The 26,897-nt window shown below is 41.3% G+C and overlaps 1 protein-coding gene across 1 annotated transcript in view; it reads right to left on the reverse strand.

Moving 5' to 3' along the window:
• Positions 1 to 4,456: 4,456 nt before the first annotated feature.
• Positions 4,457 to 26,897, reverse strand: part of olfm3a (olfactomedin 3a) — a 30,012-nt gene continuing 7,571 nt past the window's right edge. The window contains exons 2-6 of the mRNA XM_020508613.2: positions 17,365 to 17,508; positions 12,099 to 12,254; positions 7,878 to 8,097; positions 6,326 to 6,432; positions 4,457 to 5,904 (exon numbers count right to left, since the gene is read on the reverse strand). Coding sequence (XP_020364202.1) covers positions 5,227 to 5,904; positions 6,326 to 6,432; positions 7,878 to 8,097; positions 12,099 to 12,254; positions 17,365 to 17,508 — 1,305 coding nt within the window. The 3' untranslated portion in view covers positions 4,457 to 5,226. The remainder of the gene's footprint in view (positions 5,905 to 6,325; positions 6,433 to 7,877; positions 8,098 to 12,098; positions 12,255 to 17,364; positions 17,509 to 26,897) is intronic.

Below are 26,897 nucleotides of genomic sequence, written 5' to 3' on the forward strand. Positions count from 1 at the left end.
AGGACTTCTGCTCCCTCTCACTGATGTGGAATCAGGGCTTCTGCTCCTTCTCACTGATGTAGAATCAGGGCTTCTGCTCCTTCTCACTGATGTGGAATCAGGACTTCTGCTCCCTCTCACTAATGTGGAATCAGGACTTCTGCTCCCTCTCACTAATGGGGAATCAGGACTTCTGAAGATGAATTATGAAGCCTGTATGACTATTGACAGATATCAGATAGTCATTACCGCCAGTGAACAAAATTACTTTTTTTCCTGAGAACTATTCATTTAGCTGAAATGGAACAGCAAGCGAGCAGGCAAAGCCTCGTCTGCAAAGGCACCTCCAAATGAACGGATAAATGCAAATTGATATTCTCCACAACACTCTCCTCACACCCGACATCGTCCTGGCGGGAAGTGTGTCCAATCAGGCTTAGAAGAGGGACTACATAATCATAATGAAGGACCCACTTTAGACGACTACTGTTTGTCCATGTAGAGAGAAAAAAATAAAGAAATGTCATAAGATACAGTAACCATGCAATTTTCATACTGACGAGTCCAAGTCTGTCCATTGAGAGGCTATGCGGGAGTAGACCCTGCCCTGTGGTCAACAACTTGAGTATACGCCAGGCAGCATACATCAATAAGATGGCCCGATGCCAGATAGACCTACATGTATTTATGTTGCCTCGAGAATTGTGATGAGGGTTGTTGATACAGGAGAGGCAGCTAGGGGAGATCTTATGTTGATGTCTACCTCGCTCTGTCATTATCATACATTGCTTCAAAGTCTCTTGTCTGTCAGGTAGGTAACCTGAGGATATGCAAAGTGTCCATCAGTACATCTGATCTGCCAAGTACCATCTATTCAACTTAATTTCCGAGAATCAGATGAAAAGCTATATGTGATCCAACTAATCAAAGATGAATGATAATTCTCCCCAAATGGAAGAGTTCTATCATTATGGAATTGATTGCGGAACAGAGTGCCATGTAGTGAGTGTGGGTTTGTACTATTTGCCTCAATCCAGACAATGGCTTTTACTTATAGTATAGGTCATTTAGGCTTCCATCCAACCCCATACAGAATGACAAACTTTAGATGCAATAGGTTGCTCTCTATTTTCTCAGAGAGAACAGTAAAGACTCAATGATCCCGCTAGATATAGCACCCAGTGAAGCGGTCCAAGTTTTTTACTGAGTATTTTGATACGTGGTGTTTTTTTGGAGTATCTTGATGCGTGGTGTTTTTTACGGAGTATCTTGATGTGTGGTGTTTTTTACTGAGTATCTTGATGTGTGGTGTTTTTACGGAGTATCTTGATGTGTGGTGTTTTTACTGAGTATCTTGATGTGTGGTGTTTTTACTGAGTATCTTGATGCGTGGTGTTTTTTCAGAGTATCTTGATGCGTGGTGTTTTTTACTGAGTATCTTGATGTGTGGTGTTTTTACGGAGTATCTTGATGTGTGGTGTTTTTACTGAGTATCTTGATGTGTGGTGTTTTTACGGAGTATCTTGATGCGTGGTGTTTTTTTGGAGTATCTTGATGCGTGGTGTTTTTTACTGAGTATCTTGATGTGTGGTGTCTTTTACTGAGTATCTTGATGTGTGGTGTCTTTTACTGAGTATCTTGATGTGTGGTGTCTTTTACGGAGTATCTTGATGTGTGGTGTTTTTTTGGAGTATCTTGATGTGTGGTGTCTTTTACTGAGTATCTTGATGTGTGGTGTCTTTTACTGAGTATCTTGATGCGTGGTGTTTTTACTGAGTATCTTGATGCGTGGTGTTTTTTCGGAGTATCTTGATGCGTGGTGTTTTTTTGGAGTATCTTGATGCGTGGTGTTTTTTTGGAGTATCTTGATGCGTGGTGTTTTTTACTGAGTATCTTGATGTGTGGTGTTTTTACTGAGTATCTTGATGCGTGGTGTTTTTTTGGAGTATCTTGATGCGTGGTGTTTTTTTGGAGTATCTTGATGCGTGGTGTTTTTTACTGAGTATCTTGATGTGTGGTGTTTTTACTGAGTATCTTGATGCGTGGTGTTTTTTCGGAGTATCTTGATGCGTGGGGTTTTTTTGGAGTATCTTGATGCGTGGTGTTTTTTACTGAGTATCTTGATGTGTGGTGTTTTTACTGAGTATCTTGATGCGTGGTGTTTTTTTGGAGTATCTTGATGCGTGGTGTTTTTTTGGAGTATCTTGATGCGTGGTGTTTTTTTGGAGTATCTTGATGCGTGGTGTTTTTTACTGAGTATCTTGATGTGTGGTGTTTTTTACTGAGTATCTTGATGCGTGGTGTTTTTTACTGAGTATCTTGATGTGTGGTGTTTTTACTGAGTATCTTGATGTGTGGTGTCTTTTACGGAGTATCTTGATGCGTGGTGTTTTTTTGGAGTATCTTGATGCGTGGTGTTTTTTACTGAGAATCTTGATGCGTGGTGTTTTTTTGGAGTATCTTGATGTGTGGTGTTTTTTACTGAGTATCTTGATGTGTGGTGTTTTTTACTGAGTATCTTGATGCGTGGTGTTTTTTACTGAGTATCTTGATGTGTGGTGTTTTTACTGAGTATCTTGATGCGTGGTGTTTTTTACTGAGTATCTTGATGTGTGGTGTTTTTTCGGAGTATCTTGATGTGTGGTGTTTTTTACGGAGTATCTTGATGCGTGGTGTTTTTTTGGAGTATCTTGATGCGTGGTGTTTTTTACTGAGTATCTTGATGTGTGGTGTTTTTACTGAGTATCTTGATGTGTGGTGTCTTTTACGGAGTATCTTGATGCGTGGTGTTTTTTTGGAGTATCTTGATGCGTGGTGTTTTTTACTGAGTATCTTGATGCGTGGTGTTTTTTTGGAGTATCTTGATGTGTGGTGTTTTTTACTGAGTATCTTGATGTGTGGTGTTTTTTACTGAGTATCTTGATGCGTGGTGTTTTTTACTGAGTATCTTGATGTGTGGTGTTTTTACTGAGTATCTTGATGCGTGGTGTTTTTTACTGAGTATCTTGATGTGTGGTGTTTTTTCGGAGTATCTTGATGTGTGGTGTTTTTTACGGAGTATCTTGATGCGTGGTGTTTTTTTGGAGTATCTTGATGCGTGGTGTTTTTTTGGAGTATCTTGATGCGTGGTGTTTTTTTGGAGTATCTTGATGCGTGGTGTTTTTACTGAGTATCTTGATGCGTGGTGTTTTTACTGAGTATCTTGATGCGTGGTATTTTTTACTGAGTATCTTGATGCGTGGTGTTTTTACTGAGTATCTTGATGCGTGGTGTTTTTTTGGAGTATCTTGATGCGTGGTGTTTTTTACGGAGTATCTTGATGCGTGGTGTTTTTTTGGAGTATCTTGATGCGTGGTGTTTTTTTGGAGTATCTTGATGCGTGGTGTTTTTTTGGAGTATCTTGATGCGTGGTGTTTTTTACTGAGTATCTTGATGCGTGGTGTTTTTACTGAGTATCTTGATGCGTGGTATTTTTTACTGAGTATCTTGATGCGTGGTCTTTTTTACTGAGTATCTGGATGAGCACAGATAGAGACATGAGCATTCAAACTGACAGCGTTTAACGTTACGATCCCAACACTGAATGATAGCCCTCCCTCCATCCATTCATCCCTCCCTCCCGCTGAACCAGACATAGACACATAGAGAGGGGAAAAGGTGGGAAAATCTATGCTAATCAACTTTTCTGGAAGAGCAATTTCTGATTTAATACAGCCTTGCTGATGTGTGGGGATATTCTTTTTCTCCTTTGAGTGCGGTGGGAGCGGGGACAGCGGGGAGAAGAGATGCTCACACTGGGTGACACTTGTAGCCAAGGACTCTAGATGGGGAATCGATAAGGATTCATGATTGTGGTAGGCACTTTACTGTTTGGGCTGGGGGAGGGAAAGAGGTGGTAAATTACGTAGTCTGTCTCATAGCCTACTACTGTAAAACTAGACAGATTAGTTATTTTTTGTTGCCTTTATTTAACTAGGCAATTCAGTTACGAACAAATTATTATTTTCAATGATGGCCTAGGAACAGTGTTCAGGGGTAGAACAACAGATTTGTACCTTCTCAGCTCGGGGATTTGAACTTGCAATCTTTCCGTTACTAGTCCAACTCTCAAACCACTAGGCTACCCTGCCTGAGTGGATGCAGAGGGTGGGGACTAGAGGGGAATCATCCCAGCTTTTTTCTGACTGTTCATGAACTTCCTGATTGGAATGCCAAAGGATAGCACTCAACCCAACAGAGGAAAAAGCCTCAGAAATGGCAACATTACAATTTCAATATTCGCAAGCCATCACCTTCATCCCCACCATCATCATCATTCATAAATGGGGCCTTCATAATATGATTTCTTTCAGCTTCATCTTGGCATAGAGATGTTGACGTTTTACTCTGATATTTTGCTTTTTCAGTTATATTTTTGGTCACACTTCTCTCAAAAAATGTTACAGGCACAATAGATATCAAAATGCAGCATCTTCAGACCGAGATAAAATCATAGGATTTATTTGGTGCTGGATTGGTTCATTTCAGTTTTTACTATAAGAGTATGTATTGCCTTATTCAACATGGACAAATAAAAACAGATACGCTTTTATGATACAGTATTTTATAAAAAATATGGACTTAACTCTCACATAGAGACATAAAATTATTACTGCAATATTTTTAATAAGTTGATAAGACTGTCCATTTTGCTTTGTTATAAATAACTTCTTCATACATGGCAGCAAATAGTCTGGAGGGGATGATCTTCAACCTCCCCGGTTTAAATACTTTAAATAGACATCACCACAAACACCGTGAGAACTAAAGGACATGTCTAGAACAGGAACGTAGCTAATATATCATCATAAATTACATCAGACAAAATGTCAGACATTCATGCACAAAAGCAATCTAGAGCCTTCGGCTGATACGGATCCAAAAGACAGCAGTGAATAAGGCCATACAGTAAAGTCGTCTTTTCAGCAGCGATGTAAGAAGTTAAAAAAGGAAGAATGGAAACGGAATGCCATTCTGTCCGTGTTCAAGTGTTCTGGCCCAGAAAATACAAAAAGGTGATTTCTTCAAGTAATGGCAATGTAAAAACAGCACAGTTCATTTTAGGGAGGAGAAGAAAAAATATGAACAAGGGAGTTAGTACAAGGTCCCTTGTATATCACAAATGATGGTGCTTTCTCTTTGAGAGTTGTTGTTCTCATTTGTATGGTATCCATATGAGGACATCTGACATTTGTTCTCATTTCTCTTCTAGGAGTCATCTTCGGTTTTGATGACGTGGAACAGAGTGACATTGAACAGCACCTGGTGTCCATTGTTCCAGGCATAGAGTGCCCTCTCCCTGGCATTATAGTCTAACATGGACATGTGAAAGTACTGGTTGTGGAAGGGGATGTCTGTGTACTCATAGCTGGAGGTCTTGGTGGAGTATGAGTAGTAGACCTTAGCACCCGTCAGGTGAGAGTTGGTGATGTAGAGTGTTCCGCAGATCATGAAGGATTCTCCCGCATTCCGTTTGGAATATTCCGTGTTCCATGTCTTCTGGACTTCCAAGGTGTCCGGGTCCATCTGGGCGATGACGATATTTCCCGCGTTCTGATTGGTTGCGTACACCACCCACATGCCCAGTTCGTCGGCCATGACATCGATGTCGGAGTATCCGCCCCAGGAGTAGGGGTAGGTGTTGTGGAAGCCGGCGTACTCCAGAGCCCGCTGAGCCAGCACCCGACCTGTCTCAAAACTGTACTTCACGATGATGTTACTCTGATACTTGTTGTAGTACAGGGATCCATTGTATACCACGTGACCGGTTCCCTCCCATTTAAATGGAAGGTTGTAGGTTCGAGACACCACATTAGCCACAAAGTCTTCCATGGTCTTGTACTCACGGACAATCTTACTGTTGGTGTAGCTGTCCATGTACCAGACCTATGTCAAAGAAAGATGAATAGCAGGAATTAGTCGAAACCACAAACTGATGTCTTTCACACTGAACACAGACTGAATAAACATGCATCAAACATGCAAAAATATCTTTACGAAAAGGTCACCATTTCCTCCATCTCCCTTATGAATATAACATATGAACCACTTCACATGCCTTATAAATCTAATTTAATTATACTCAATTAAATGATACGCAATTAAATATCCCCAGAAACAGCCTTATATGAAAATCAACACCATGATGTTTGGTCATGACAATATTAGATTATTGTTATAAATCCTGCCCTATACTCTGAAAACAAAACCGAGATGTAGTCACCAGAGACACGCACAGAGAAAGAGCTATCACCAACATAGACGCCCAGCCACCTTCCACCTCCTCCACTCCCATCCCATAACTCACCCTGTTGTTTCTCTGAGAGGCCTGTGGATCAGTCATCCATGCCCCAAACCGGGTGCCAGATGTCTTTATTGTTACAGGTCCAGTGATTTTCATTAATTTCCCACATGCTGTTAATAAAGAAATGCAGCGATAAGATGTACTGTTTTTTCCCTCCTCTTCTAAATAGATTTCTCAAGCCAATTTCATGCCTGTGCCACCGGAGAGTTTACTCAACAACACTGTGCATATTAAATCCAGGCTGGCAGAAACACGTACACTCAAGTCTAAGGCCTAAGGCAATCATATCGGACTCAATCAATTGGCAGTAGGTATTGACTACATGGGAAAGCTGCTTATTAATACTGGGCTTTACAGTACTGCTTGTCGTATCCCACATGGTATTGCAGAGTTGCAGAAATATGCAAACACACACATAACACCGTATGCAAACGCGCATGCATAGTAATGTGTTTGGGGTTCCAACTAATTCACAGATGAAAGAATGTAGTCATTTTCTTGTTTATGGATATTACAGTGTAACTGTGCTTGAGCATGGAAACCGCAGTGATAAAAGATTCTATAATATTATCTATGCTTAGCTCTCAGTTATTTATTTATGTTGTTCAATATTACGTTTATATCAAGATACTCAATCTTTGACCTCCATTATGCCATTTACCTTTTATAAATCAGATCCTTTCATTCCTTTTCCCATTAAGATCAGGTAGAGTCAAATAGTAGATTATATACAGCAGGTAAAACTGATCTCATTAAAAGATCTCATCCTGATTTTGTCTCTTCAGAGTCTCCTAACCCAGTGGAATACAACACTGTTTATGTGAGGAATTCTAAATATTCAGTTATTGTGGCGTGAGCCATAAATACACAACGGAGGATTCACTGAGTTTGCCCATGCAGTTGATATTGATCTGGTTCTACTCACTGAGTTTGCCCGTGCAGTTGATATTGATCTGGTTCTACTCACTGAGTATGCCCATGCAGTTGATATTGATCTGGTTCTACTCACTGAGTTTGCCCGTGTAGTCGATATTGATCTGGTTCTACTCACTGAGTTTGCCCGTGCAGTCGATATTGATCTGGTTCTACTCACTGAGTTTGCCCGTGCAGTCAATATTGATCTGGTTCTACTCACTGAGTTTGCCCGTGTAGTCGATATTGATCTGGTTCTACTCACTGAGTTTGCCCGTGCAGTCGATATTGATCTGGTTCTACTCACTGAGTTTGCCTGTGCAGTTGATATTGATCTGGTTCTACTCACTGAGTTTGCCCGTGCAGTCGATATTGATCTGGTTCTACTCACTGAGTTTGCCCGTGCAGTCGATATTGATCTGGTTCTACTCACTGAGTTTGCCCGTGCAGTCAATATTGATCTGGTTCTACTCACTGAGTTTGCCCGTGTAGTCGATATTGATCTGGTTCTACTCACTGAGTTTGCCCGTGCAGTCGATATTGATCTGGTTCTACTCACTGAGTTTGCCCGTGCAGTTGATATTGATCTGGTTCTACTCACTGAGTTTGCCCGTGCAGTTGATATTGATCTGGTTCTACTCACTGAGTTTGCCCATGCAGTTGCGGAGCCTGCTGTCCAGTCTCAGCACCCTCTGGTAGAGCTCGTCATAGTCGTATGCCCCCATCTCCTCCTGGATAGCTGTGAGCACCATGGACAGGTTTCTGATCTCCTCTTTAAAGGAGGAGATGAGCTGGGCGTCTGTCTTGTACTGCTCCAACACAGGGATCAGAGGCTGCAGCTCATCCATCTTCTCCTTAAGCTCCTGGAGCAGAGACAGGCACAGGACAGAGACAGAATGGCCTGGATTAAGAGAAATCCCAGAGGGGAGATAGAAACCACTTAAGGCACGCTTAACACACCTTCTGAGCAGTGGTAGGAAGCCATGCAACCTTGTCTCAAGGAAATTTGTGGGATTTGGTACGTAAATTTGTCAGTCCGTTTAGTATGATATACTGTATTTCGTTACATTATGTTACAGTAAGATTGAAATTAGAGGATTTATAGTAGCATAGTGGTACAATAGCATACTAATTGGATGATGTAACTTATTGATGTATAGTATTATATGTATTTTTCTGAGACCGGGTTGCGTGTTGCGTGGTAACGACGAAGGAGAATTAAGGGGGAAATTTATGTTGATGGTTAGAAGAACTAATGGAAAAGGTTAGGATAATTCAAGTAGCAGGTTAGGTGTAATGGGTTAAGGTTAGATTCTCGAACACAGAACCTTTGTATTGCTAGGCAGTCGCAATATACGCCCAACCATCCTCGCTGACAAACCTCCCTACTTTCGTTTCTGTTTAAATTAACTAGACCATTAGTACATATCATACATCTTGGAGGTCTAAATAAATACATATAGTATGCTTTATATGGCTGAGGCCAGGCTGAGCCATAGGGAAGAGGGAAGAGAGTAGAGGAAAAAAGAGGGTGTTGAAAATAAAGTGAAATATGGGTAACATCGAGAAGTATATACACTACTGTTCAAAAGTTTGGGGTCACTTATATATTTCCCTGTTTTTGATAGAATAGCACATTATTTGTCCATTAAAATAACATCAAATTGATCAGAAATACAGTGTAGACATTGTTAATGTTGTAAATGACTATTGTAGCTGGAAACAGCTGATTGTTTATGGATTATCTACATAGGTGTACAGAGGCCCATTATCAGCAAACATCACTCCTGTGTTCAAATGGCACGTTGTGACCCCAAAGTTTTGAACAGTAATGAACAGTAATGTATATACAGTACAAGGTTTTTTTTTCAAGGGTTTTTCTTCTTCTTTTTTTTTTTTTACAATTTTCTACATTGTAGAATAATAGTGAAGACTTCAAATCTATGAATGACACACATGAAATCATGTAGTAACCAAAAAAGTGATAAACAAATCAAATACATTTTTGATTTTAGATTCTTCAAAGTAGCCACGCTTTGCCTTGATGACAACTTTGCACACTCTTGGCATTTTCTCACCCGGCTTCACCTGGAATGCTTTTCCAACAGTCTTGAAGGAGTTCCCACATATGCTGAGCACTTGTTGGCTGCTTTTCCTTCCCTCTGCTGTCCAACTCATCCCAAACCATCTTAATAGGGTTGAGGTTGGGTGATTGTGGAGGCCAGGTCATCTGATGCAGCACTCAATCACTCTTGTTCTTGGTCAAATATCCCTTACACAGCCTGGAGGGGTGATTGTCGTGCTGAAAAACAAATGATCGTCAGACTAAGTGCAAACCAGATGTGAAGGCTTATCGCTGCAGAATGCTGTGGTAGCCATGCTGGTTAAGTGTGCGTTGAATTCTAAATAAATCACAGACAGTGTCGCCAGCAAAGCATCCCTACAACATCACACATCCTCCTCCATGCTTCATGGTGGGAACCACACATGGAGAGATCATCCATTCACCTATTCTGCGTCTCACAAAGACAAGGTGGTTGTGACCCAAAATCTCACGTTTTGACTCATCAGACCGAAGGACAGATTTCCACCGGTCTAATCTCCATTGCTTGTGTTTCTTGCCCCAAGCAAGTCTCATGTTCTTATTGGTATCCTTTAGTCATGATTTCTTTGAAGAATTTCGCTCATTCGCTCATTCGCTCACACAGTCTGTTACTTGAACTCTGTGAAGCATTTATTTGAGCTGCAATTTCTGAGGCTGGCAACTCTAATGATCTTATCCTTTGCAGCAGAGGCAACTCTGGGTCTTCCTTTCCTGTGGCGGTCCTCATCAGAGCCAGTTTCATCATAGTGCTTGATCTGTTTTTGCGACTGCAGTTGAAGAAACTTTCAAAATTCTTGAAAGGTTCCATATTGACTGACCTTCATGTCTTAAAGTAACGATGGACTGCCGTTTCTCTTTGCTTACTTGAGCTGTTCTTGCCATAATATGCTATCTTCTGTATACCACTCCTATCTTGTCACAACACAACTGACTCTTAATGCACACCAGTTATTTTAAATGCGTTCCAGGTGACTCATCTCATGAAGCAGGTTGAAAGAATGCGCAAAGCTGGGCAAAGCTGTCATCAAGGCAAAGGGTGACTACTTTGCAGAATCTAAAATATAACATTTTTATTTGTTTAACACTTTTTTGGTTATTACATGATGCGATATGTCTTATTTCATAGTTTTGATGTCTTCACTATTATTCTACAATGTAGAAAATAGTACAAATAAAGAAAAACCAATGAATGAGTAGGTGTGTCCAAACTTCTGACTGGTACTGTATATTTTTTAATTGATCTAACATATTTCCTTATGAGTGTCTCTCACAGTGTTTAAAATGGTAAGTAAACATCTCTGGTCAGGTCATGTGGTCAGGCAAAACACCTGGGCCTGTTTATAAAAAATGTGCTGTACTTCAATGTATTCTAGTGCGGTAATGTTATTTACTTCAATGTATTCTAGTGCTGTAATGTGCTGTACTTCAATGTATTCTAGTGCTGTAATGTGCTGTACTTCAATGTATTCTAGTGCTGTAATGTTATTTACTTCAATGTATTCTAGTGCTGTAATGTTATTTACTTCAATGTATTCTAGTGCTGTAATGTTATTTACTTCAATGTATTCTAGTGCTGTAATGTTCTGTACATCAATGTATTCTAGTGCTGTAATGTTCTGTACATCAATGTATGCTAGTGCTGTAATGTTCTGTACTTCAATGTATTCTAGTGCTGTAATGTGCTGTACTTCAATGTATTCTAGTGCTGTAATGTTCTGTACATCAATGTATTCTAGTGCTGTAATGTTATTTACTTCAATGTATTCTAGTGCTGTAATGTTATTTACTTCAATGTATTCTAGTGCTGTAATGTGCTGTACTTCAATGTATTCTAGTGCTGTAATGTTCTGTACATCAATGTATTCTAGTGCTGTAATGTTATTTACTTCAATGTATTCTAGTGCTGTAATGTTATTTACTTCAATGTATTCTAGTGCTGTAATGTTCTGTACTTCAATGTATGCTATTGCTGTAATGTTCTGTACATCAATGTATTCTAGTGCTGTAATGTTCTGTACATCAATGTATGCTAGTGCTGTAATGTTCTGTACATCAATGTATGCTAGTGCTGTAATGTTCTGTACATCAATGTATTCTAGTGCTGTAATGTTCTGTACATCAATGTATTCTAGTGCTGTAATGTTATTTACTTCAATGTATTCTAGTGCTGTAATGTTCTGTACTTCAATGTATTCTAGTGCTGTAATGTTCTGTACATCAATGTATGCTATTGCTGTAATGTTCTGTACATCAATGTATTCTAGTGCTGTAATGTTCTGTACATCAATGTATGCTAGTGCTGTAATGTTCTGTACTTCAATGTATTCTAGTGCTGTAATGTTCTGTACATCAATGTATGCTAGTGCTGTAATGTTCTGTACATCAATGTATGCTAGTGCTGTAATGTTCTGTACTTCAATGTATTTCAGTGCTGTAATGTTCTGTACATCAATGTATGCTAGTGCTGTAATGTTCTGTACATCAATGTATGCTAGTGCTGTAATGTTCTGTACATCAATGTATTCTAGTGCTGTAATGTTCTGTACATCAATGTATGCTAGTGCTGTAATGTTCTGTACATCAATGTATGCTAGTGCTGTAATGTTCTGTACATCAATGTATGCTAGTGCTGTAATGTTCTGTACATCAATGTATTCTAGTGCTGTAATGTTCTGTACATCAATGTATGCTAGTGCTGTAATGTTCTGTACATCAATGTATTCTTCCTTCAATGTATTCTGGTGCTTTAATGTTCTGTACCTGGAAGTTCTTGGCCATAATAGTCTTCCTGTCATCTTCTACCTGTCTGAACTTGGTCCGGAGCCCTTTCATCTGATTCTCCATCTTCATGACATACTGGAAGTCCCTCTGAGTCCGTAGGTTCAACACCTCAATGGACTGGGACATGTTCTGCACCTGGACCAGAGTAGGGTAAATACTGTATATGTTGTAACAGAGACGTATAGACATTCATGTCATGGATATCAAGGTTTTATGAATACTTTATGAATGTTACATACCATCATCGTAAGTAAAGTTTTACCAACAAGACAAACACATGTCCAACAACCATCTGAAAGATGCTCTGCACCTGGACCACAGCAAATAAGACAAGCACATCCAGCCTGGTCCAAGATCTATTTGTGTTGTGCATGTCAATGACCATAGGAGCTGGCAAGACAACACAAACATATCTGGGACCAGGCTAAATCAAATCTATACAACCGTCTCAAACATGTCTGGGCCAACACGGACTCCTGAACTGACTCCTAACTTGAGATCCTTAGGCTAACTCGGATTTAAGTATAACACTCCCATTCTCCCATTGACAACACAGCATGGCTTACAGTCTTTTAAAACTTTTAAAACTTTTTTTTACGATTGCTAACAAGCGTTTACCTATAGTTAAGGTACTTTTTTATAAACTCTTAACATAGCAACACACCTACGTCACACAATTAGTCAAATAGTTCATTTTCTGCTCAAAACCTAATTTTGTTCATTAAATACCATGTCTACATTTCAAAATGCAAAAAAACCTTTCTCTACGTACACTAACTCTATCAAAACACGGCAAACCCGACTCAATATCTAATCATTCTGTCAAAGCACATGTTTTCTATCCACGAGGAACATATCGTCAATCATAGCACAACGACTTGCAAAATACTAACAGTTGATGGCATTACAAAAACTGCAATACTTTTCATGTTTCAGAACCTGCATACAATAGACAATATGAAATCCATTGTTCTTTTTGAATTCAGTTTCCATTTACTGTAAACCACTCTACATTTTTGAGTTGAGTGTCAATTGTGTGCATTTTTGGCAACACACTATCTAAAAGTGAATGAGTCATCTTTATTTTATAGAATGTACAATAGAAAAGAATAGTAAGTGACAGAATTTCTGCAGTAAAAGCTTTATTTAGCAACATGAAATTGCTGCCAGTGATCAACAAAATAAATCCAACATACATGACTTTAGGTTCCAAACGTGTAAAAAAAAAACACAATTACTGTAAAAAAGGCAGAGAAGGGAAAACACAAACATGTCCAGTCCTGTTCTAATCTGTACCATCTTCAGCATTTTGGCCACATGTTCTTGTCCACATCACATCTTATGTCGTCTCTCGCTATGCACCTTGGATAGAAACGCTTGGCCTGCCTTATCCACCCCTGACAGTCTTCAGCTGAGATGTCTCTGCACCTTGGATAGAAACGCTTGGCCTGCCTTATCCACCCCTGACAGTCTTCAGCTGAGATGTCGCTGCACCTTGGATAGAAACGCTTGGCCTGCCTTATCCACCCCTGACAGTCTTCAGCTGAGATGTCTCTGCACCTTGGATAGAAACGCTTGGCCTGCCTTATCCACCCCTGGCAGTCTTCAGCTGAGATGTCTCTGCACCTTGGATAGAAACGCTTGGCCTGCCTTATCCACCCCTGTCAGTCTTCAGCTGAGCTGTCTCTGCACCTTGGATAGAAACGCTTGGCCTGCCTTATCCACCCCTGACAGTCTTCAGCTGAGATGTCTCTGCACCTTGGATAGAAACGCTTGGCCTGCCTTATCCACCCCTGACAGTCTTCAGCTGAGAGGTCTCTGCAGCCGGCATCCATTGCATCCAGGAGGGGATTTTGTCATGTGGCCGATGATCATACACTTTCCACCTCCAGGCAGAAAAGATTCCTCAATGGTGTTGAAGAAAGGTGAGAAGTGGGGAGGAAAGGTGAGAAGTGGGGAGGAAAAGGGAAACCATTCTTGGATGGGCTGCAGACCAGTTTGTGATTGCATGTGAATGGTGGAATGCTACATTGTCTCATGCAATCACAAATGTCCTCATGTTTCCTCCCAGCTGTTCTCTTTCTGCTTCTGGCACCAGTTGTAGGTGGAGGTCAAAAGAAAGCGCTCAGTGTTGTAGGGACCAATCTGGCATTTCTGCAGGACCAGACCAGCACTCGAGACTGCAGCAGACATTGTGATATTTTCTCCCCTCTGACCCGGCACATCAACGGTGGCCCTTTTCCCGGTGACGTTGCTTCCCCTCCGACGTGTTTTTGTCAGTTTAAACCCTGCCTCATCTTCATAAATGATTTCATGTGGGGTCTGTTTAGCCTCCAACTCCATGACTCTCTGAAAGAAATCAAACACATTATGTGTTAATGCTTTTCAGTATGTCCTACTGTATGTACTTTAAGTAGCATAGTGTAAAACTCACTATAGAACTAGACATATTGGAGAGACATCATACCTGGACGTATTGGTGTCGGAGTTCCTTGACCAGCTCAATGTTCCTTTCAAAAGGAACCGTGTACAACTGTTTCATTCGAACTCTATGTTTGGTCAGAGTCTGAACAATGGTAGTCAGGCTGATGATTTCCACATTGTGAAATACCAGGTTGTCCTCTACAATGGTCTGAATTTCTCTCAGTTTTATTGCATTGTCAGCAATGACCAATCCTACAATGGCATGCTCTTGAAAGGAACTTTCAACACCTGGCTATGTCTCCGATTGAGATTGGATTCAGCTGTGGTTGGTCTATTTTACACAACTTACAGTAAATCAGATATTTCTCAATGTTTCAATGATCTGTTCATTAAAAAATTATTATCAGCTGTTTCAATATATCTTCTGAGTTGCTGTGGTTGCAGAAGTAGATACTTTACACTATATTTAAAGTTTTGAACATTAGGTCTTCATTCCTGGCATGCCGTGTGCAAGCATTTGTAAATAAGACAAGACAGATCCATCATTTTGGTATTGGGTAAGTTTGTATGTAAAGAAAATATAAGCATTTTAGAAACCTGTTAATTGACTGCATATTCTGTGAAAACAACATCAATTGTGTTAATGGGATGGTCCACAACAGATGGATGTTGTGCTAATTGTGTTTAGATTTTTGAAGATGTGACTACAGATTGGACAAAAGGATGTTAGCGATTGTAAAAAAAAAAAGGTCATGTATGTGAAAGTTTGAATTACATACACACACCTCAGGAAAAGTTGGAATTCAGACCTGTTTGAAAACTCTATTTAAACATATATCCCTACACCTGAAATGGATGTTGAAAAGAAAAATACAATTATTCAAGACATTGTCCATCTGTGCCTTACTTTTCTTATATTTATACCATGTTGAAGCATTGAAAAACATGAATTACAAGTTAACAACACGATCCTCCTCAACAGACAGCAACAGATACAAAATTCTGCCTACATCTGCATATTAATAATACGATTAGCTTCTCCTCCCATATGATTAACAACCTAGCCATTCATCACACACACACAGGTATAAATGACATTCTCTTAAATCACTCTACTTATGCGCTGGCATCGCAGAGGTCCAGTAATGTGTATGATAGATCACTTCAGAGTGAAGAAGATAACCGTGTATACTGAGTTCCAGCACTTAATACACATAGCATCTTTTATAAGGGATCTTTCACTGTAAAAAGATAAAACTCCCTTTGTAGTGTACCGTGACTTTTAACCCTATCACAACAGGTGTTTCCTAAGATGTTGCCGAGTGCTGTAACTTTGCTTCTAGGTGATTCTATGATAGGTGTTGTGTGTTAATTATATAGTAGGAGGTGTTGTATGTTAACTGCAGTCAGGTCACCTGTGATACAAGTCAGTATTTGACGTCCATCCATGTCTGAGGATGTCGGGAGATGAGTTGGAAACTGTCCACTAGGGGCAACAGTGAGCGCTGTTACCTTCAAGTAGGTTTCGGTTTTGCTAGGACGTTGTGGACGGGGATGGAGGATGGGCAAGCATCTTGCCGAACATTGCATGTTTGAATCCAGCGTTAGGAAGTCGTCTTTGAAGTTTTTGATTGAACCTTTTCATGCGTGAGATCCAAATATCTCTAACGGTCGCCCCCAGCATGACTTGTTTTATGCACATGATGTCAGAATGCACTCACTTTTTTATAATGTATTTACAGTTTTATTCACATGTTTTCAAGTACTGGTGACAAATAATGCATTCCGATTATCGCATAGTGTCACACTCTGACCATTATTTGCGTTGTTTGTTTCTATGTTTTGTTTGGTCAGGGTGTGATATGAGTGTGCATTCTATGTTGCATGTCTAGTTAGTCTGTTTCTATGTGTTTTGGCCTGATATGGTTCTCAATCAGAGGCAGGTGTTTGTCGTTGTCTCTGATTGGGAACCATATTTAGGTAGCCTGTTTTGTATTGTGGTTCGTGGGTTATTGTCTATGTGTAGTTGCCTGTGTCTGCACTCGTTGTCATAGCGGCACGTTCGTTTTGTTGTTTTTGTTTAAGTGTTCTTCGTGTTCTTCATTCATTAAAAGAAGAATGTATTCTAATCACGCTGCGCTTTGGTCTCCTCTTTTACGACGATCATGACACATAGATTGTAATGGTCACCTCTATGATTCGTGTAATGGTAGGTGTTGTGTGTTCATTCTATGGTAGGTGTTGTGTGTTCTATGGTAGGTTTGTGTGTTCATTCTATGGTAGGTGTTGTGTGTTCATTCTATGTAAGGTGTTGTGTGTTCATTCTATGTAAGGTGTTGTGTGTTCATTCTATGGTAGGTGTTGTGTGTTCATTCTATGGTAGGTGTTGTGTGTTCATTCTATTGTAGGTGTTGTGTGTTCATTCTATTGTAGGTGTTGTGTGTTCATTCTATTGTAGGTGTTGTGTGTTCATTCTATTGTAGGTGTTGTGTGTTCATCTGACACATCCGATGAAGTTCAGCTGATTCCTGGAAAGAGCTAAAAAGGGTGAAAGCAGAGGACCGAGAGAAAGAGAGAGGGAGAGAGACAGAGGGAGGGAGAATGAGAAAGGGGGGAGAGAGAAAGAGAGGGAGAGAAAGGGAGGGAGAAAAAAGGAGTGAGAGAGAAAGAGAGAGGGAAGGAGACAGAGGGAGGGAGAACAATAAAGAGAGACTAAGGGGTAGTTTGTATTCGTGTGTGTGTGAGTGAGTGAGTGAGTGAGTGAGTGAGTGAGTGAGTGAGTGTGAGTGCGTGTGTGCGTGCGTGCATGTTTGCGGGGTACCTTCTCCAGTAGCTGGCGGAGCTGTCTTCCCTTGGCATCTCTGGAGCAGAGGTTCTGTTCAGGTGCCACCACCGTGCAGATACACCGACCATCGGCATCCTGGGCAGAGCTGTACACCTGCCAACCCTCCTTAGGCCCAATTGTCTACACGCACGCGCACACACGAGCACGCACACACACGCGCACATGCACACACAGGAAAATATTGGTGAAGGGAATCGTTGATGTGGGTAAATGCCGTTGGACGACAGACGACATTTTCCAATGTGAGCTGGTAGCTAGATTATCAAATAGCTAGTGATAGAAAGCAGTGGTTCCAACCAGGGGTACAAGGACTCCTGGGGGGGACTTGGTCGAGAGAAGACTCATGAGACCATAGGCTTACTGGCAAAATGCACATGAGTGGGTACTTCAGGGGTACTCCAGACAGAGCAAAATTCAGTTGGTAGTACAGTAACCGAAAAAGGTTGGGAACTACTGATATAAAGTGATAGATATATACAATACCATTCAAATGTTTGGACACACCTACTCATTCAAGGGATTTTATTTATTTTTACTATTTTCTACATTGTAGTATAATAGTGAAGACATCACAACTATGAAACAACACATTTGTAGAATCATGTAGTATGCAAAAAAGTGTTAAACAAATCAAAATATATTTAAGATTTATCAAAGTAGCCACCCTTTGCCTTGATGACAACTTTTCACACAATTGGCATTCTCTGAACCTGCTTCATGAGGTAGTCACCTGGACTGCATTTCAATGAACAGGGGTGCAGTTAATTTGTGGAATTTCTTTCCTTGCGTTTGAGCCAATCAGTTGTGTTGTGACAAGGTAGGGGTGGTATACAGAAGATAGCCCTATTTGGTAAAAGACCAAGTCCATATTATGGCAAGACCCGCTCAAATAATCAAAGAGAAATTACAGTCCATCATTACTTTAAGACATGAAGATGATGAAACTGGCTCTCATGAGGACCGCCACAGGAAATGAAGACCCAGATTTACCTCTGCTACAGAGGATAAGTCCATTAGAGTTGCCAGCCTCAGAAATTGCAGCCCAAATAAATGCTTCACAGAGTTCAAGTAACATACACATCTCAACATCAATTATTCAGAGGAGACTGCGTGAATCAGGCCTTCATTGTAGAATTGCTGTAAAGAAACCACCACTGAAGGACACCAATGAGAAGAAGAGACTTGCTTTGTCCAAGAAACATGAGCAATAGACATTAGACTGGTGGAAATCTGTCCTTTGGTCTGATGAGTCCAAATTTGAGATTTTGGGTTTCAACCTCCATGTCTTTGTGAGATGCAGAGAAGGTGAACAGATGATCTCCGCATATGTGGTTCCCACCGTGAGGATTTGAAGAGGAGGTGTGATGGTGTGGGGGTGCTTTGCTGGTGACACTTTCTGTGAGTTATTTAGAATTCAAGGCACACTTAACCAGCATGGCTACCACAGCATTCTGCAGCCATACACCATCCCATCTGGTTTGCGCTTAGTGGGACCATCATTTGTTTTTCAACAGGACAATGACCCAACACACCTCCAGGCTGTGTAAGGACAATTTGACCAAGAAGGAGAGTGATGAAGTGCTTCATCAGATGACCTGGCCTCCACAATCACCCGACCTCAAACCAATTCAGATGGTATGGTATGAGTTGGACCGCAGAAAAAATGAAAAGCAGCCAACAAGTGCTCAGCATATGTGGGAACTCCTTCAAGACTTTTTGTAAAGCATTACAGGTGAAGCTGGTTGAGAGAATGCCAAGAGTGTGCAAAGCTGCCAAAGCAAATGATGGCTACTTTGAAGAATCTATAATATAACATATATTTTGATTGTTTAACACTTTTGGGTTACTACATGATTCCATATGTGTTATTTCATAGTTGTGATGTCTTCACTAGTATTCTACAATGTAGAAAATAGTACACATTAAGAAAAACCCTTGAATGAGTAGGTGTGTCCAAACTTTTGAATGGTCTGTATATCTTCCGCAAAAGAATAGGAAATATAAGTCATGCTCATGCCATGTACAACCAACAGCAACTAAGGACATTGGACAAGGCCACTCTATATTAAAACAAGTTCTTTCTGTCTCTGTAACCAGAGCCTTGAATACAGCCAATCACACCGATACGTGTTTTATTTTTTCTCCATTCCTTTAAAAGTGCAACTCTCTGACAACCTTCCCATTCAAGGCTGAACTATAAACTAATATTTCAGTTGCTGTTTCACTTCAGAGAGAGAGAGATAGAAAGAGAGAGAGCCGGGAACAGAGAAAATGAAAGGGATAGAGATGGAGAGTCGAACACGAGTGACCCATTTCAAGAAACTTGGCGTATGCCACACGTCACTACTTCACAGGAGAGGCATTTTAACTTGACGTTGCAGAAATACCTTCTGGAACTTTCATGTGCCTTAATAACAAACGTGTATGCCATCTGTACATACAAAGAAAAGTATGAGCCTGGTTGGTTTCTCCATGGAAAAATACAGGTACCTTCCCGCTAACTATGATTGGCTGAGATAATGGATGGACTGGACATGCCGAGAGATGAGTTCGGATTGTTCTTCCGTGTAGCATGCTTCTCTCTATAAAATGAGTGTGGATAATCCCTTCTACCACAGCTTTTCTTTAAAGATATCATGAAGAACTGAAAACGTTTTGCTTCTACTCTCAACGTTGCTGCGCTGAAGTTTATAGCGCTATTGACCAAGCTTAGTGGGAAAAAGTTGTGATGGACTACTTTCTGGAGGATGATCGTGCCATGCTGACTCTCTCTGAATCTGAAAATGAATCAGACAATTAGGAAATCCTTGATTTAGGTAAAAAAATATATATCATTTAACCAGACATTGTAGGGTACTTCAGATGTAAATGGTGGAGAAGAAATGGTATCGTTGTCACGGAAGAAGTTGACAGAGTTTCAAAATCAGTGGAATGCCCAGTGGAAGTAGAGAGATGATTGCCAAATGCGGAGAGAGTCCAAAAAGAGAACACAGAAAGAAGGCTGTTGTATAAAGCACCTGTCTCTGGATTACATCTTTATATTAAGGGCAACAGGGCATCCATGACAGAGAGGGAGAAGCGTCCATCCATGTATACAGGTAAGAGTCCAGCTACATTTTCAGTTATTATACATTTAGTAGTTTTCATTGCAAGTTAAAAAGTGTACTGTTAGCTAGCTAGCTAATGGTAGCTGGCTGGCTCGCTAGCACGTAACGTGTATGATCTCTGTAGTAATATTATTAGTATCTCAGGAAGTCATGTGCATTGCTAGTTATAGCCTAATGTTAGTTGGCTAGTTAACATAAAACCTAGTTGCTTAGCTTTAGCTACCTGCAGATTCATGTATGGGTGTATTGCCACGTTCAAAACAACTGGGAACTCTGAAAAATACGAGGTTGAATCATGACGTCAGTGATTTTCAGGTCAGAAAGTCAGAGCACTAGAAAGAGGCCCATGTTCCCGAGTTGGAATTCCGAGTTGGATGACCGTTGAAATAGATTTTTTCGAGTCAGGGCCAAAAAACATTCTGAGTTCCAAGTTGTTTTGAACACACTGATGTCGGAAGTTGGAGATTTCCTAGTTCCCAGTTGTTTTGAATGTGGCATTAGAGTTGGGATTATGGGTCATTGTTTAGATAGCTAGCTACATGTCTAAACAAAAGACTCCACTATTCAGGTAACCATTTCACTCTACCGTTTACACCTTCTGTATCCTGTGCATGTGACAAATACACTTTGATTTTACTTGATATTGTGTGTGTTTACCAGAGACGGTAATGTGAAGAACAACATGACCTGCACCAAAGTCAGATTAGGATATAGGCAAAGGACTAAATACAGTTTATTTATTATTATTTATCTTTTGCTACTACTTTACCATTTTTAGTCTTGGTTGTTAATCTTTGGTTGTTTACTACACTGTGAATCCTTAAAGACATGGGTGGGGCAAAGACTTCAGAGGGTGTGAATGATGCTTGATGGGTGTATACTAAAAACATTCACGGGCCATTTTCTCAAAAGTGGGGTTACAAGTTGATTAACTTTGGGCTAGGGGGCAGTATTTTCCCGTCCGAATGAAAAGCGTGCCAAAAGTAAACTGTCTGCTACTCAGGCCCAGAAGCTAGGTTATGCATATTATTAGTCGATTTGGATAGGAAACACTCTGAAGTTTCCAAAACTGTTTGAATAATGTCTGTGAGTATAACAGAATCGATTTGGCACGTGAAACCCCGAGCACAATCCATCCAGGGAAAAAATGTTTTGAGGTCAATCTGTTTTCCATTAGATTTCTATGGTAAGCCCTTTTTAATAGGAGTCTGCTTGCAGTTCCTTAGGCTTACACTAGATGTAAACAGTCATTAGAAATTGGTTGATATTTTACTTTTGAGAAATAAAGAAGTAGTCCTGTTATTTCCATGTGTCACTCAGATGGACTCAAGTCTTTTGGTGCGTGCAACCTTGAATGCGCTTCACTTTGTTTTCGTCCGGTACTGAACACAGTATATCCCGTCTTAAATTTGATCGATTATTTACATTTTAAAATACCTAAGGTTGGATTAGGAACGTTGTTTGAAATGTTTGGGCCAAGTTTACAGGTAACTTATTAGATACTTTGTAGTCATGTTGGACGAGTTGAAACCGGTGTATTTTCTGAATCAAACGCGCCAAATAAATGGACATTTTGGGGATATAAAGGAATTTATCGAACAAAAGGACCATTTGTGATGTTTCTGGGACATTTTGGAGTGCCAACAGAAGAATATCTTCAAACATAAGGCATGAATTATATTGTTATTTCGTACTTTTGTGTCACACCTGGCTGGTTGAAATATGATTTTCATGTGTTTGTATCCGGGGTGCTGTCCTCAGATAATTGCATGGTCTGCTTTCGCCGTAAAACCTTTTAGAAATCTGACACTGCGGCTGGATTAACAAGAAGGTAAGCTTTATTTTGACATATTACACATGTATGTTTTGTGAATTTTTATTTGGAGTATTTCTGTTTTTGAATTTGGCGCGCTGCAATTTCACTGGATGTTGTCAAATCAATCCCGTTACCGGGATTCGAGCGGGAATGGGGGTGAAGGGATCACTAAGAGGTTAACTTTCAAAGCAGAATTACCTTCCCATTGCTCCTCAACTGCAGTGATGATATACAATTGTCTGCTTTTTTCCAATGTAAAAAACACAAATTTCAAATTTCACCACATGAGATGTGTGGTGAGAGCGAAGGTAAGGGAGAGAGGGGGTTAGAGAGAGAGAGAGAGAGAGAGAAAGAGAGAGAGAGAGAGAGAGAGAGAAAGAGAGAGAGAGAAAATAAATGGAGAGTGTCAAACATGAGATGTGTGGTGATAACGAGTGTGAGAGAGGGGGTTAAAGAGAAATAGAGAGAGAGAGAGAAAGAGAAAGAGAGAAGGGGGAGAGAAATACACAACCACAGATGCTTGTGCAGGGAGTAAAACAGTGCTGGTCCACTGGGGATGGCTCCGTGTCTCCACTGAATGGTATTTTGTGAGAATGATTAATGACCAGCCTTTGGAGTGTATCTCTGTGTGAAACCAATGTAGCCTTGTAGCAGATGCTTCTCTATCTAACTTACAGAGACCTGGAACCATAGGCCCTAATCCCTAACACTCAGAAGGGAAAGAGACAGCGATACAGAGGCCGACGTGTGGGTACCCTGATGAAACTACGTAGTAAATAATCCACCTCTACTACCTGTTCTATTCGTGAATGTACAATCACTGGTGAACAAACTGGACGAGCTCCGTTCGAAACTATCCCATCAATGGGACCTGGAGAATTGTAACATCCTATGTTTCTCAGAAATTTGGACATGGATAATATTTGCATCGGAAGGACAGAATGGCAGCGTCGGGTAAACTCAAGGGGGGTGGTGTGTGTCTCCTTGTTAACAACAGCTGGATCGCGATCTCCAATATTAAGGAAGTCTCGAGGTTCTGCTCGTCTGAGATAGAATACCTCATAGTCAGCTGTAGACCAAACTATTTACCAAGTGAGTTTTCATCCATATTCTTCGTAGCTGTTTATTTACCACGGCAAACCGATGCTGGAACTAAGACCACACACAACAAGCTGTATCGGGCCATACGCTAACAAGAAAATGTTAATGCAGGAAAACTGAAATCCATTTTATCTAATTTCTACCAACTTGGCACCTGTGAGAAAACTCTAGATCACCTTTACTCCACACAGAGAGATGCATACAAAGCTCTCCCTCGCCCTCCATTTGGTAAATCTATCCTACTGATTCCTGCTTACAAGCAAAAACTCAAACAGGAAGTACCAGTGATGGGCTCTATACAGACGTGGTCAGATGAAGCGGATGCAAAACAATAGGAATGTTTCACTAGCACAGACTCATCCGATGGCATTGATCCGATACCACATCAGTCACTGGATTCATTAATAAGTGCCAATGTCATCCCCACAGTGACTGTACTACATATCCCAACCAGAAGCCATGGATTACAGGCAACATCCGCACTGACCTAAATGCTAGAGATGCCCAGTGACACAAGCCTACAAGACAAGCTAAATGCCCTCTATGCTCCCCTCATGGCAAGCAACACTAAACCATGCGTGAGAGCACCAGCTGTATTGGTCGGCTGTGTGATCATGCTCTCCATAGCTGACGTGAGTAAGACCTTTAAACTGGTTAACATTCACAAGGCCCCAGGGCATTCGTTGTCCAGCTGGCAAGTGCCTTCACTGACATTATCAACCTCTCCCTGACCCAGTCTGTAATACCTACATGTTTCAAGCAGACCACCATAGTCCCTGTGCCCAAGAACACCACTCAGTTCTGTAGAGATTAAATGGTTTGAAAGGTTGGTCATGGCTCACAATGCCACCAAACACCCCAGACACCCTGGACCCACTCCAATTCGCATACCGCCCCAACAGATCCACAGAGGACGCAATATTTATTCCACTCCACACTGCCCTTTCCCACTTGGACAAAAGGAACACCTACGTGAGAATGCTGTTCATTGAATACAGCTCAGCGTTCAACACCATTGCAACCTCCAAGCTCATCACTAAGCTATGGACCCTGGGACTAAACACCTCCCTCTGCAACTGGATACTGGACTTCCTGACGGGACACCCTCAGGTGGTGAGAGTAGCCAACAACACTTGCTTAGTGCTTAGTCCCCTCCTGTACTCCCTGTTCACCCACGCCTGCATGGCCATCATTAAGTTTGCCAAAGACACAACATTGGTAGGCCTGATCAACGACAACGAGAACACCTATAGAAGGAGGTCAGAGACCAGGCATTGTGGTGCCAGGACAATAACCTCTCCCTCAATGTCAGCCAGACAAAGTAGCTGATCATGGACAACATTAAATGGAGGGCAGAGCATGCCTCCATTCACATCGATGGGGCTGTAGTTTAGCGGGTCGAAAGCTTCAAGTTCCTCGGTGTCCAAATCACTAATGATCTATCATGGTCCAAACACACCAACCCAGAGTTCAACAGGGCACAACAATGCATCTTCCTTCTCGGGAGGCTGAAAGTCAACCTCTTTGCACTTTTTTGAAGAATCACATCTGCTGCTGCTACTGTTTATTATCTGTTACTTTATTCCTAGTTATATGTACATACACTACATGACCAAAATTATGTGGACACCTGCTCTTCGAACATCTCATTCCAAAATCATGGACATTAATATGGAGTTGGTCCCCACTTTGCTGCTATAACAGGCTCCTCTCTTCTGGGAAGGCTTTCCACTAGATGTTGGAACATTGCTGCAGGGACTTGCTTCCATTCAGCCACAAGAGCATTAGTGAAGTCGGGCACTGATGTTGGGCGATTAGGCCTGGCTCGCAGTCAGTGTTCCAATTCATCCCAAAGGTGTTCCACGGGGTGGAGGTCCCGGGCTCTGTGCAGGCCAGTCAAGTCCTTCCACACCAATCTCAACAAACCATTTCTGTATGGACCTCACTTTATGCACGGGGACATTGTCATGCTGAAACAGGAAAGGGCCTTCCCCAAACTGATGCTACAAAGTTGGAAGTACAGAATCATCTGGAATGTCATTGTATGCTGTAGCGTTAAGATTTCCCTTCACTAAGGTGCCTAGCCTAAACCATGAAAAGGCAGTGTTGTCCTGGCATTAACCAAGATTCGTCCGTCGGACTGCCAGGTGGTGATGCGTGATTGATTACTCCAGAGAACGCTTTTCCACTGCTCCAGAGTCTAATGGCGGCGAGCTTTACACCACTACAGCCGACGTTTGGCATTGCGCATGGTGGTCTTAGACTTGTGTGCGGCTGCTTGGCCATGGCAACCAATTGTATGAAGCTCCTGACGAACTGCCGTTGCTTCCAGAGGCAGTTTGGAACTCGGTAGTGAGTGTCGCAACCGAGGACAGACGATTTTTAAGCTCTACGCTCTTCAGCACTCGCCGGTCCAGTTCTGTGAGCTAGTGTGTCCTACCACTTCGCGGCTGAGTCGTTGTTGCACCTAGACGTTTCCACTTCACAATAACAGCACTTACATTTGACCAGGGCAGCTCTAGCAGGGCATAAATCTGATGAACTGACTTGTTGGAAAGGTGGCTTCCTATGACGGTGCCACTTTAAATGTCAATGAGTTCTTCAGTAAGGCCATTCTACTGCCAATGTCTGTCTATGGAGATTGCATGGCTGTGTGCTCAATTTTATACACCTGTCAGCAACGGGTGTGGATGAAATAGCCAAATCCACTCATTTGAAGGGGTGTCCACATACTTTGTATATATAGTGTTTATACCTCAATTACCTCATACTCCTGTACATGAACTCGGTACTGGTACTCCTAGTTATCATTACTCATTGCACATGGACTCGGTACTGGTACCCCTAGTTATCATTACTCATTGCACATGGACTCGGTACTGGTACCCCTAGTTATCACTACTCATTGCACATGGACTCGGTACTGGTACCCCTAGTTATCACTACTCATTGCACATGGACTCGGTACTGGTACCCCTAGTTATCACTACTCATTGCACATGGACTCGGTACTGGTACCCCTAGTTATCACTACTCATTGCACATGGACTCGGTACTGGTACCCCTAGTTATCATTACTCATTGCACATGGACTCGGTACTGGTAACCCTAGTTATCACTACTCATTGCACATGGACTCGGTACTGGTACCCCTAGTTATCATTACTCATTGCACATGGACTCGGTACTGGTAACCCTAGTTATCACTACTCATTGCACATGGACTCGGTACTGGTACCCCTAGTTATCATTACTCATTGCACATGGACTCGGTACTGGTAACCCTAGTTATCACTACTCATTGCACATGGACTCGGTACTGGTACCCCTAGTTATCATTACTCATTGCACATGGACTCGGTACTGGTAACCCTAGTTATCACTACTCATTGCACATGGACTCGGTACTGGTACCCCTAGTTATCATTACTCATTGCACATGGACTCGGTACTGGTAACCCTAGTTATCACTACTCATTGCACAT

Source organism: Oncorhynchus kisutch, linkage group LG18 (genome assembly GCF_002021735.2).
Source record: "Oncorhynchus kisutch isolate 150728-3 linkage group LG18, Okis_V2, whole genome shotgun sequence".
Taxonomy (NCBI): Eukaryota; Metazoa; Chordata; class Actinopteri; order Salmoniformes; family Salmonidae; genus Oncorhynchus; species Oncorhynchus kisutch.